This window comes from Danio rerio, chromosome 3 (assembly GCF_052040795.2).
Source record: "Danio rerio strain M-AB ecotype USA chromosome 3, GRCz13ab, whole genome shotgun sequence".
Classification (NCBI taxonomy): Eukaryota; Metazoa; Chordata; class Actinopteri; order Cypriniformes; family Danionidae; genus Danio; species Danio rerio.
The window spans coordinates 1715007-1729698 of record NC_141023.1 but is presented as its reverse complement, the minus strand read 5'-3'; the positions used below and the strand labels follow the sequence as shown (position 1 = coordinate 1729698).

The following is a 14692-nucleotide window of genomic DNA, read 5'->3' as shown; positions in this document are numbered from 1 at the left end:
CTGTTAAGCGCAAAGATTTGTTTCAAAACTATTTCTAAATTCAGTTCTAATTTCCAGCAAACGAATAAATGAACAATAATAATGAAATGTGCTCAAAAACCTGAGTTATATATTAAAACACATGCTGTGCCCCATATGGTCTAAAACCTGACAGATGGACAAATCTAAGCTTGTTTTTAATAAAACAAATATAAATATGGATATAATAAATAATACTGCTAATAATAATAACATTATACAAAAGCAAATTGTTATGAATGAACTGAAAAAGCCTCCCGAGATGAAGAAGGCATAAAAGCAGTGATTTTTCATATTTATGTAGGCTAGAAAATAATATGTTTTGTAATATTTTAATCCTTTATATTTATATTCTATATCTATATCTTTATTATATCCTATATATATATATATATATATATACTTAATATTTAAATGTTTTCATATGTAGAGATATTTGCCTGTTGCTCTCTTGTGTGTATTAAGCAGTGTGTAAGCGAGGTGCAACTCTGCGCTGGAGTTTAGACCGGGTTAGTTTTGGTCTAATGAAAAATCTATTATAGTTTCTCAAAATAGCAACGCGCCAGCGGTCCACCTCAGAACGCCTTCCTTTTTAGACCAGAACGCCTATGGGCGCACAAATGAGCGCTAATGCATTTGCTATTTAAACAGCGTAGCGCAACGCCTCAAAACCACTCCTGCACCAAGCTGAAACTACCAAAAGACTACTGCGCCGCGTCTTGCACCACATTGCGCCAGGTGTATGATAGGGCCCTTAATCATGAATGAATGCAGCACACTCAGAGACATAATACGGTACCCCCAGGTACAGACCACCAGTCTACACGCTGGAATACATGCTAAGATCTCATGGCCGTGACGCAGCTTCAAAAATTAGCTTCAAACCAGAAGTACGAATAAGCTGGAAATAACACAAAAACAACCAATTTTCACTTTTTAGTGAGATATAGGTGTCCTAATAGTGTTTATAGCAGTGTGGGACACATATACGACTGTCAACAGCTCAACACATGTGTTCTGGTATTTCGTAGCTGCAGCATGGCTGGAATAAGGTAAGACCAGAAGCAGAGTGAAGACTGCGAGGAGGAGTAGAAATATTGCAGACGTAAGGAGCCACCCTATGCACTGCTTTATACAGTAAGTAAAAATAGAAAATAAGAAAACAAATAAATAAGGCGAATAACTGAAAAAAGCTCCACTTTTGGCGTGTGTGTCGTTAAAGTTTGAGAACCTCTGCCTTTGGTCAGAACCAAAGAGTTTGTAGGCTATATTCCCAAATTAAAACTCCAGTAGAAATAGTTTTATATTCTCATTCAGTTCTGTTGTCTTTTTTTCATATGTTTGTCATGTTAAACATATAAATATATGTAAATTTGATGCTAGAACAGGGTAGAGATAGGATAGGATATGCACATCAATATAGCATCCTTTCTGGGACACATAACAACAATTAATATTTTTACAGTAACTGTGACGATTGGGTTTAGGGTTGGGGTAGACGTTAAAAAATTAATTTTATTGGGTAATTTAATAACAAAGTACAGCTACTCTATAGCTGTATTATATTAGATACAATACTACAGTATTAGATATGACAAATGGGGGATACATATTGAAAATAAAACCAAAACGTTTTACAGCGTCAAAATGTTTTGAAACGTCTTTTTAGCATCCTGCTATAGGCGTGTTTTATAAACCATCACACATTTCCTACATTGTCTTGTTAAGAAATGTAAAGTGATTGTATTGTATAAGAAAACTGTACATGCTGGTTCTTGTTAATAAAAAAATAATAAATAAATAAAAACATTTCCTACATTGTGTCTTTTTTTACTGCTTTACGATCTGCGTGTTTGTGGAACGTCAGTGCTGTGGATCGTGTTTCTGCACGAACAGTGAAGCTGCAGCACCACCGGAAAATCCTTCCACGCTTGGAGTCGCGCTGCGGTAAATTAGCTGTGAGATTCCAGACATAACATTTTTCTTAAAAATTACCTATTAAACCGGGGTAGGAGACGCAGAACACTAATAATGTCGGATAACGAGGACAAGTGAGTTTCAAACGCGTGTGTTGCGCTCAATGTTTTACTGTTTTCGATCGTTTAAAGTGTGTGAATGTGGAAAACAACAACATGCGATCATTTCCATACTGCGACACAACAGATATAACGATGAATGTGACTTACACAGACCTAACAGCTGAGTCTTATTTACCCGATATAGCGAAGACTTGATTTGTGATTTATTGTCGATGTTGTGTGTTTGTTTATCTCAGAGTTTGTTTGTTTGTTTAGTTTTGACGACGGAGATTTCGATGATGTTGAAGATGAAGAGCCTCTGGATGATCTGGAGAATGTGGAAGATGTAAGATCACACTTTCAGAGAAATACTTGCTTATATTCTGCCTGGTAATCACTGAGTAATGCAGTATTATAGTTAAAGGTTTCTCTTATTTCCACATGAGAAATACCACTGAGTTCTAGTTTAATGCTTTGAGCCACACTGTAGTATTTTGCTGTATATATTATAGTATTTTTCAACTGGTATTAATGAATACTCCAACATACTGTAATATTAACTATAGTGACCTGAGAATAACTGTAGTATACGATAGATTTCTACAACTATAGAGTATATTATACTTCAATACACCAGAGTTTACTGTAGTAAAAACTTAAGTATTGTCTTATTTGTTTATATTACTAAAGTACAATACATTCATTCATTGTCTGTTTGGCTTAGTCTCTTTATTAATCTGCGGAATGAACCGCTATTTTATCCAGCATATGTTTTACACAGCACTTGTGTATGGGAAACACCCACACACACTCATACACTGTGGCCAGTTTAGTTGATCAATTCCCCTATAGTGCATGTGTTTGGAGGAAACCCACGCCAACATGGGAGAACATGCAAACTCCACACAGAGATGCCAACTGACCCAGCCGGGACTTGAACCAGCAACTTTCTTTCTGTGAGGCGCTTGTGCTACCCACAGCTCCACTGTGATACCAATATAGTAGAATGATATAGTAGAATCACCACAACAGATCAAATCAAGTTCTCCACTATAGTATAGTGTTTTTGTATGCGTGTTTTGTGCTTGCTCATGTGTGTGTGTTGTGCATGCTTTTGTGTTTGTGTTTTGTCCTAGCATTTGTGTACATTATGCATATTTGTGAGGGCGTGTGCATGCTTATATGTGTTTTGAGCATGCATTTGTTTCTGTGTTGTGTATGTATGTATATATATATATATATATATATATATATATTATTATTATTTTTTTATGTATATATATATATATATATATATATATATATATATATGTATATATATATATATATATATATATATATATATATATATATATGTATATGTATATATATGTATATATATGTGTATATATATATGTATATATATGTATATATATGTGTATATATATGTATATATATATATATATATGTATATATATGTATATATATATATATATATATATATATATATATATATATATATGTATATATATGTATATATATGTATATATATATATGTATATATATGTGTGTGTTTTGTTTAAATGTGTGTATCGTGTATGCGTTTGTGAGTGTGTTATGTGCCTTCATTTTTGTCCCATGTTTTGTATGTGTGTGTGTGTGTGTAGGAGGACCAAGAGAATGTTCAGATCCTGCCGGCAGGTGAAGGACAGCAGGCCAATCAGAAGAGAATCACCACCCAATACATGACCAAATACGAGAGAGCGCGAGTGCTGGGAACACGAGCTCTGCAGATCGCGTGAGTGACCGATCCACAATCACCACTCAACACGACACGCACACACACACACTGCCAAATACACAACATTACCAAACATGGAGATCACACACATGCACACTGCAATGGCTGAATCTCTAAATCATTTCACAGCATTAATCTGAACGCTTAGACTTGGTTAATTTGTCCTTTTCTCTGTCCGCTGTTTGACTGTGGATTGAAGCATTGCTTTGGTTTCGCCTAACTTGCTGATCTTGGAGTCTGATATTGTGAGGTTTTATTTTTCTGTGATAAATATTGTGATATGAATACAGTTTCACTAGAGAGTTTGATTGGCTCTATTTGACGGTTTTCTGTGGAGAAACAAATGCTTTTCTTACTTTGCTTTCTCTCGTTTCTAGTCCAAATATCTAAAAATTCTTAAGAAAAATATTTTGTTTTCAACTTTCCATAAACTTATTTTTGAAATTTTTCCCTAAAACAATCAAAATGATCTGCCTCTTATCCGTTTGATTAGCATTCATTTCAAGAGGAGCATTAAAGTGTAAAACCCAACAGAAATGGTTTCAAAACTTCACACAATGCCAGAATAACAATATAATATTATCACATTGCAGTTAAACTCTTCCAAAGAGCACAGAATATTTATAAACAGTTTAATGATGAAGCATTGAAGTCAAAATAAGAAAAAAATATAATAATAAATGTGAACAAAAAAAGTGCAAGAGAACAGATGCCCTGTTTACACTAATACATTTTAGTTTGAAAACGCATACGTTTTGCTATGGTTACTATAGTTGCTATGCTATAGTTTTAGAGCCCTAAAAATGGAACGTTTTGGAAACGCTGAAGAGGCCATTTTCATTTTAAAACGCTGCTGCTTAGTCTCAGTGTGGATGGGGGAAAATGGAGACATCTGAAAGCAAAGGCAGGGCTGCAGACATTCGCCTTTCTGATTGGGGCTTTTTCCTCAGTATTAAGTAGCCTAAACACAGTTCAGTCCTGCATCCTCTCCTTGTAAGTTCAGATTTCACAAGTTAATATGAAAAACAGACTCCCGAGGACATGTCCGGCAAATCTTCAAAATTCCTCAGAGATTTTGCTCCATATTGTCATGATAGCATCACACAGTTGCTGCAGATTTGTCGGCTGCACATCCATGATGCCAATCTCCCGTTCCACCACATCCCAAAGCTGCTCTATTGGATTGAGCTCTGGTGACTGTGGAGGCCATTTGAGTACAGTGAACTCATCGTCATGTTCACCAGTCTGAGATGATTGAGCTTTATGAAATGGTGTTATCCTGCTGGAAGTAGCCATCAGAAGATGGAGACACTGTGCTCATAAAGGGATGGACATGGTCAGCAGCAATACTCAGCTAGGCTGTGGCGTTGATGCTCAATTGGTACTAATGAACCCAAAGAAAATCTCCCCCACACCATTACACCACCACCACCAGCCTGAACCGCTGATACAAGGCAGGATGATCCATGCTTTCATGTTGTTGATGTCTAATTCTAAACCGAGCATCTGAATGTGTCAGCAGAAATGGAGACTCATCAGAGCAGCAACGTTTCTCCAATCTTCTATTGTCCAGTTTTACTTGCTTTGAGCTGCAGCAGATCATCTCGACCATGTACGCCTAAATATATTGAGTTACTGCCATGTGATTGGTTGATTAGAAAGATTGTGTTAATGAGCAGTTAGACAGGTGTACCTAATAAAGTGGCCGGTGAGAGTATTTTGCATCACCAAAACTGATTGAGGTCATGTCCATGTGTTTTGCGATGAGTCAATTTATTGATTATTGTGACAGGCCTGACTACATTGCCATTTTTTTCTTTCTCACTTGACAACAGACATTTAGTTCTGTCAAACTCAGTCAGTCTTTTACTCTGCTTAATGCTCAACACAACGTCTGTCTGTTTTTCATCTTTCTCTGTACATCATGCTAATTCAGCTTTACAGTCTGTAAAAGTCAGATTTTTCCATTTGGCTTAAGAGGAAACCCTGTTGGGTTTATTGTATTTATCTAGCGCTTTCCACAGCATTGTTTACAGTCTGCTTTACAGAAGTTGTAAAGTTGAAGATGTTCAATTTATTCATGATGATTTTATTGCTCTGTAATCTCAATCGAGCTGGATGATACAGTGATTCACATTTTGAGATGATATAATGATCATGTTTAGTGTTTGCAAATAATGCTGCTTTACTCATCAGTGACATCACCTTCTGTGTGACAGGATGTGTGCGCCGGTGATGGTGGAGCTGGAGGGAGAGACGGATCCACTGCAAATCGCAATGAAAGAGCTCAAGTAAGATGAAACACATCAGAAAGACTCAGCCTTTATGACTATTACATCCTGTAATTGACAGATTCTCCATTGGTTAATATGATTAATTGGAGTATATTAGTATTATATATTGTACTATTTTAAACTGACTATCATTTGTTTTGAAGGCAAGTTATTGTATAATGATGGTTTGTTCTGGAGACTATCGAAAAAATATAGCTTAAGGGGCTAATAATATTGACCTTAAAATGGTGTTTAAAAAATTTAAAAACTGCTTTTATTCTAGCCAAAATAAAACAAATCAGACTTTCTCCAGAAGAAAAAATATTATCAGACATACTGTGAACATTTCCAGAATCTGTTCAACATAATTTGGGAAATATTTAAAAATCTATATATAATATATAATTATTTAAATATGGCCCAATAATTCTGACTTCAACTGTATGTTGGCGTAAGTCATTTATTCATGTAGATCCAGATATTGTAAAGAGTGCAAACTATAATGTAATGTAATATTATCTATATAAAAATGTTTTCATTTGTATAATCTTATTTACTTTTTTTCATTATCTTATTGTTTGCACAGATGTTCTTGGCAGGCATTCATATTTGACACTGTCCTACAACATAAAATGACAATATACATATATATTTATAAAACATAAAGACATATAACCCCATTTCATTATTTATAAATGTATCATCGGACTATCTCTGTCGGGGACTTCACTACATTTGAATCCCAATGTGCTCTGATAGAATCGGATACCACTCCTTTTCTGTGTGTTCTGGTTTACAGGCCTCCTAAGCCTGATAGAGGTTTCATAAAGGAGTTTTCTGAATTTGTTTCTCATATAATCACATCTTATGATCGTTTATTAATCTTAGGGGATTTTAATATTCACGTGTGCTGCCCTGGAAAGCCTTTGGTAACTGAGTTTATGCATGTTTTGGATTCTTTTGGATTTACTCAGCATATTGTTGGTGCTACACATGCACTAGGCCACACTTTGGACCTTATAATGTCCTACGGGTTTTCCATAGAAAATATTGTCATTGAAGATGCCTCCTTCTCAGATCATAAGCCTATTGTTTTTAACACTACTCTATCATACTTCTCTGGTACTACAAAAAGTGAAGGTTTTCACTCTCGCTGCATAAACTCTCTCACTGCAAATCAGTTTTCTACTATGTTTAATAGTAACAAAGTGTCTACAGCAATATTAGCTGCTGCTGAGCATTCCTCAAGTCCTGATGATTTAATTTCTCTTTTTAATTCTTCTTGTTCAGATATCTTAGACTGTGTAGCTCCTTTAAAATATAAGTATCCAAAAATGAAATCACAGCCATGGCTGGATGATCTCTCTCGCTCACTCAGACAGATTTGTCGTAAAGCAGAACGGCGCTGGAGAAAAGATCACCTTGTTGTCTCTCTTGAAATCTTTAGAGATGCACAAGTAAACTTTCAAAAAGCAGCAAAAAAGGCTAGAGCTACATACTTTTCAGACATTATTAATAAACATTCACACACCCCTAAAATTTTATTTGACACAATTAACGCAATAATTTCTCCACGTACCTCATGCAAAATTGAGCAGTCATCAGAGATATGTGAGAGATTTAAAAGGTTCTTTACTGAGAAGGTAGCTGATATCAGATCCTCTTTTGCCCCTCTCTGCCCTAGTTCCTGTGTGGACTCGACAGTTTCTTCAGCTACCTTCTGTAATTTTGAACCAGTGTCTCTCTCTGAGTTGAGGGGTTTAGTGTTTCAGACAAAAACTTCAACTTTGCCGTGTGATCCTATTTCCTCTAATCTTTTAAAGGAGACTTTCAACACAATAGGTTCTAGTATACAAGCAATTATTAATTCCTGCTTAGTTTCAGGCACTGTCCCTGCGTTTTTAAAGCATGCAGTTGTCCAGCCATTGCTTAAAAAACCCAATGCAGATATAAATTGCTTAAATAACTTCCGTCCTATCTCTAAACTTCCATTTATGTCAAAGGTTCTAGAAAGAGCTGTCTTATCACAGCTACAGCCTTTTTTAAAATCGTCCCATAAACTTGAACCTTTACAGTCAGGTTTCACTATGCACCACAGTACTGAAACCGCTCTGTTAAAAGTGTGGAATGACTTACTGCTGTCGGTAGATTCAGGCAGTAATGCAGTTTTGGTTTTACTAGATCTGAGTTCTGCTTTTGATACAGTTGATCATACCATACTTCTGTCACGTCTGGAACATTGGGTGGGCATAAAGGGTTCAGCACTTCAATGGTTTCAGTCATATCTGAAATCCAGGTCTTTTTCAGTTTCTGTTGGCCAATTTATGTCAACATCTGCCCCTCTTCTGTGTGGTGTCCCCCAGGGCTCTATTCTGGGTCCAATGCTCTTCAACTTATATATGCTTCCTCTTGGTAATATTATAAGGAAACATAACATATCTTTTCATTTTTATGCAGATGACTCTCAGCTGTATGTTCCTTTAAAATCTCAGAACTCCCTGCAGTCTCTAATTAATTGTCTTGAGGATATTAAATGTTGGATGGCAAAAAACTTCCTTCAACTTAATAATGACAAAACTGAAGTTATTCTCTTCGGCCCCTCAAAAACAAGAATGTCGTATATTGGGGGCTTGGGAAGTCTTGCACCGTATGTTAAATCGCAAGTAAAAAATCTAGGTGTTATCTTTGATTCTGACCTTTGTCTAGAAAAACAAATTAGCTCAGTGGTTAAGAATAGTTATTATCAGCTGAGGATCATCTCCAGACTCAAATCCATTCTTTCCTTTCAAGATCTGGAAAAGGTCATACATGCTTTTATCACGTCCCGCCTAGACTATTGCAATTCTCTATATGTTGGTCTCCCCCAATCCTCATTGGCACGGTTGCAGTTGGTTCAAAATGCGGCAGCTAGACTTTTAACAGGCACCAAAAAACATGCTCATATCTCTCCAGTTTTAGCATCCCTTCATTGGCTTCCTGTTAATTTTAGAATTCAGTTCAAGATTTTACTTATTGTTTTTAAAGCACTGAATGGGCAAGCATCTTCTTATATATCAGAGCTTATTAACTTACAGTCAACTTCTCGGTCTCTTAGGTCCTCAAATAAAATTTTACTTCATGTTCCTCGGTCACGACTTAAACTGAAAGGGGATAGAGCCTTTGCAGTCGCTGCTCCTCGTTTGTGGAACCAGCTGCCACCGGATATTACAAGTGCTTCTTCTCTCTCTATTTTTAAGTCCAGACTTAAGACACATTTTTATTCTATTGCATTCCCAGGCTTTTAATCTTTATTGTGGTTGTTGCTGTAATACTTTTATTCCTATTATTACTTTTATTGTTATCTTTTACTCTTTTAGAGTGTGTGCTATGGTTTTGTTCAGCACTTTGGTCAGTGCCAAACTGAAGTAAATGTGCTTTATAAATAAACTTTACTTACTTACTTACTTACTATAAATAAATTACATGAAATTAAACCCGTAAATAAATGAAAGACACTTTACAAATTATAATTTTGAGACCAGACATGATCAAATTTTCTATACTAGATGTCGAATTGGACATTGTAGGTTGACTCATTTACATTTACTGAATATTGAAGCACCACCTAAATGTAATTACTGCCAGGCTGCTCTTATAATAAAACATCAGATTGAATGATAAATACTGTTATACAATATTTTGATAAGGGGAGTACTTTGATGGACATTTTTAAAAAGGTACCACCAGAAAGATTATTAAATTATTTATTAAAAATTTAACTGAAAAATCCTATTTAACTTTGAGTATATTTTTGTGTGAATTTCATTGATTTATATTTTATATATTTGTCCCAGTAACTTTTTATTGTAATAGGAATTTGTTTTTATCATGTAATGTTTTTATGTGTATCCATTTTGCCTTGAAATGGCCATAAGTTGCTGACGTGGAAATAAATAAATAATAAATAAATGTACTATATTTTAATATATGTAAAATAATAATGAGATATCCTGTTTGAGATAACTGCATTATACACACCTTATTCATTAGATGAACACAAAAACATGCATTTCTGAAAACATTTATTTGTGTGTTTTAATCATGTTTGTGTTTTTCAGGAGCAGGAAAATCCCCATTATCATCCGCCGGTATCTCCCTGACGGGAGTTATGAGGACTGGGGCTGTGATGAACTCATCATTACTGACTGAGAAGCACACACACGTCATGGTCCACATCTGATCTGTGTGTTTTCAGCACTGGGTTACAGTGTGCAGGTGACTTTATGTTCAGCAGTTGTTGTGCTTGTCCACAGGAGGGCAGTAGGAACACACTGAAACACCAGAGAAAAGAAGATTTCACTCACAATGTCATAATTTAATGTTCATTTTTGTTTTTATTGTTGTGCTGAATTAAACCTTTTTGTAGAAAAGAATGCTTTGTGCTCTTGTGTTTCTGTGACATTATTACTGGATCCATGTTGAATGCCAAGCATTTTACTTTGTACTAACAACTGGTTGCAAACCTGGTCAGCTTATTGTCAGTTTTATTAAAATAATTAGATTTCACAGAATTAATTTTTTTTAATTTCGGTGTAGTGCTTAATCAATGGTGAAATTTAGAATTTTAAATATATATATTTTACATTACACATACAGAATAGTATGCAGTATTTGTTTTTTAGTCAGTGGGCTGGTTTTAAATTACACTTAATGCTGAAATAAAAATTAGCTTGTACTGTATCTGTGGCATATTGTTTTTAAAAATCGTTTCCAAATACTGTATTTAATCCTCCATTTTATTATAGCAGATGCACATTTTATATATTTTTAAAGAATTTATTAACTTGTATGATCATTGTACAACAAGTGTGTTATAGTTCATTTATTGTTATGATTTAATATGTGAAGAAAACTTCGCGCCATAATTTTCGCGGGGTTTTATTTAAAAATAGCGATGAGGAACCGTTTCCGTTAGAATTCCGTTACGAGCTGTTGAGTGAATCTGAAGGTATTCGTCGTTTGTTTCGTTTAAGGTGTGTAAATCTGCCTTTTTAAGGTAAATCTACCGTAAGAAGACGAAGATCTGCTGCAGCCATCGGAGTAAACAGTCGAGGTTTGAGGTACTTATTTTTGTAATTCGAGTCCTTTGTGTATATGTATCAAGAACGTTTGCTTAATCTGCTGGTAGATGAATAGTGTGGTTTCCTTCCCTTCATATAATTAGCATGCTGCACACTGGTGGATGAGTAGTTTATACTAACCTGAATATTGAATTGGGACATATTAGACTAGTACAACTTGGCCAATACTTAATTTAGATTTAAGTATTGGCCAAGATTTCTTATGCGGCTTAAAACATCCAGATTCCTTCACTACTGATAAATTTCGACCCATGTTTTTCGCTAATTCATGCTAGAATCATGCTAATTCATGTTAGAACCATGCTAGTAACATAGTAATTCAAGCTAGAATCATACTAACATGCTATTTACACTTTAAAACCACTTCAAACTTTCAGACTTGGCTTTTCAAGCCACCATAAAGATTGTCCTCAAACTTTAATATCTAGTTAAAAAAATAATAGCGATGATGGACGTTAGAATACATTAGAAGCGGTTAAATGTTAAGGTATCTGTTTCAGTTAAAGTGTCTGAATCTGCCTGTTTATTTTTTTAAGGTAAATACTGTAAGAAGACGAAGATCTGCTGCAGTCATCGGAGTAATAAACAGTCAAGATGTGAGGGTACTTTTTTTTCTAGTAATAATTCGAGTACTTTATCAGGGTGTGCCAAGGGGTCTTAAAAAGTATTAAATGTTGATAAATCAATTATGATGAAAGTTAAGGTCCTTAACGGTATTCAAAAGTCTTAATTGTGCTTTTATGAGGTCTTAAATTTTGTTCAAGCGTTGTCCAAAGTGTTTGACTCCAAAAACAAAAAATATTATTTTCCCTCTAATACTTACAAAGGTGTGCTTGATTCACACCACTGGTTCAAGCCAAGGCGCGTCCGGCCAAGCTTCTCTGTCCGGGATGATGTCACGTAATTTGCGACAAACGTGGGAAGGTGATATGAGGCTCTCCACATGTAGAGAATCCATAGAGCGAAACACATTTAAGTTTGCGTACTCCTGCCCGTAAAAGAAACAAGACAGACAAGTTTAAACAGTGGCTGAAGCCTGTCGTTGAAAATAGCCATGTAATTTATATTTCAAGCTTTGTTTCTTCCGAGCTTACCAAAGTTCTGTTGTACGTTGTGCTCCATTTGATTAAACTACAACTGTTTATTAACAACTGTTTATTAAGTTAAAGGTTTGATACTAGGTGTGTGCAATAAGGACAAAATAATCATATTCCGATTTTATGAATGAATATTGCGATTGCAATTTTATTTGCGATTTTGGCAACTGTATTTGCTTTTTCAAACAAGCTACATTCTAAATGCATTCAGCGCACAATAAGTGCATAACAAGACTATTGCGTCAGTAATTTTTTTGTGCCGTTTTGACCCTTTCCCATAAGGCACGGCGCTTGCGAATGCTTGAACAATGGATACTAGTTTAGTCTGTTTGGGCTGGCTTTGATGTGTGCTTTTGTTTGTTTTGATGGACTTTGTCGAGATGCATTGATCTTGCAGTTTTTTATGACACTGTCTTAAGTGTTGGATCAGATTTGTAGTATTGCTCCATTTTGTTGGAATAATCATTTCACAAGTCTTGCAAATTGCCTTGCTCTGTGACACATCCTCTCTCCTGAATCCAAAATACTCCCAAACGACTGTTGTTGAATTTCTCTTTATCATCAAATCATTTTTATTTTGATCTGCATCCATATTTTATGTTCTTTCCTCCTGCTCGCCTATTCGATCCTCCCACTCAACTTCGCCATGCACAGAGTGACCTGATTAACATCTTTCTCCAACTCAGCTTAGCTGTAACTGCCCGGTGCACTGCGTCAGCTCTGATTGGTTAACATATTAAAATCATGTGCACAAGAACATATTCTGAATAAAATTCAAAATAAATAAATAAATTTAATAAAAAATTGCAGCCTTCTGCGATTTAAAACTTCGTGTGTGCTTAAGTTGCGATTTTTTTAGTTTATTTTTATTTTTTTGCGATTGTGATTAAAACAGTGTCATAAAAAACTGCATGATCAATGCATCTCGACAAAGTCCATCGAAACAATAAACCACTCTTCAAAGCCAGCCCAAACAGACTAAGCTAATATCCATTGTTTAAGCATTTGCAAGTGCCTTACCTTATGGGACAGGGTCAAAATGGCACAAAGAAATTACTGACGCAATAGTTTTTGTTATGCACTTCTTGAGCATTAAATACATTTAAAATGTGTGTGTGTAGCTTGTTTGAAAAAGCAAATACAGTTGCCAAAATCGCAAATAAAATCGCTATCGCAATATTCATTCATAAAATCGCAGTATGATTTCTTTGTCCATATTGCACAGGCCTAATTAAAAGCACTGGATGACGCTCAGATTGCACTGAACCAGAGGATTCACTGCTGCACACTCATCTCAGGTGCAGATGGGGAAAATGTCTGTCCTCATGACTTGTGGAGTTACAAGTACTCTCTCTCTCTCTCTCTCTCTCTCTCTCTCTCTCTCTCTCTCTCTCTCTCTCTCTCTCTCTCTCTCTCTTATGCACATTGTTTAGGAATGTCAAATCCTGTTGCAGCAAGAACTAGTGTGTGTGTGTGCATTTGTGTAAGTGTACATGTGAGTGAGTGTTTGTGCAAGCCAGTTTTAGTTAGTTAGTTAGTGAGTGAGTGTGTGTGTGTGTGTGTGAGAGAGGGAGAGTGGCTGTAAGTATACATTTGTGTCTCTGTAAGTGTGTGTTCAATTCTATTCATGTTTAGTTCTATAGCGCTTTTACAATGTAGATTGTGCCAAAGCAGCTTCACACAGTTCTAGTAAAGTCTTGTTGTCAGAGTTTAAGTTCAGTTTAGTTCAGTTCATTGTGGTTTAATTTTCACTGCTAAGAGTCCATTCACTGAAGAGCAAATCCATCGATGCGCAGCTCCACAAGTTCCAAACCAAGCAAGCCAGTGGCGACAGTGGAGGAACAAACTTTACCAATTGACCAAAGTGAAGGAAAAAAAACCTCGAGAGAAACCAGGCTCTGACCATTTCTCCACTGGCCAAACTTCCTGTGTGGAGCTGCAGTCTAGGCGCCAGAGAATGAAGAAGATGGACGTCCATTATGGAGAACTGGCAGGAGACTGGGCCATGGGATCAATTCGAGGACTCGTCTGTCACTAGGGTCTTTCAGAAATCAGTCTCATGCTCTCCACTCCTCCATGTCAACCATAGCATCAGCTCAGGATACGGCCTGGTCCAGGATATGGAAATCTTGGGATCATCTCTTCACAGGTCTTGGATCGCATCAATGGCGCTGCATAATCTCTAGAGGCCTTGGGATGAGTATCTCCACATGGAAATAGAGAATAAAAAGGGATAATTAGTGTTAGCGTTCATAGAGTATTTAAATGAGATGCAAAAATAAAGTGCTGTAAATGAAAATAGCAGTTATATAAACAAACATTTGAAGCATATGAGAATTTCTAACTGAGTGAATTCAATCTGGTGTATTAAGGAGGACTGTGTCCT

The 14692-nt window shown here is 35.9% G+C and overlaps 1 protein-coding gene across 2 annotated transcripts; it reads left to right on the top strand.

The window, feature by feature from the left end:
- The first annotated feature begins 1929 nt into the window (after positions 1 to 1929).
- polr2f (RNA polymerase II, I and III subunit F) lies at positions 1930 to 10501 on the top strand. Of its 2 annotated transcripts, NM_001002544.3 has the most exon segments (5): positions 1930 to 2069; positions 2313 to 2382; positions 3683 to 3813; positions 6036 to 6107; positions 10187 to 10501. In NM_001002544.3, coding segments are annotated over 5 exon segments (384 nt in total). In that variant the 5' UTR covers positions 1930 to 2049; the 3' UTR covers positions 10278 to 10501.
- The last annotated feature ends 4191 nt before the right edge of the window (positions 10502 to 14692 follow it).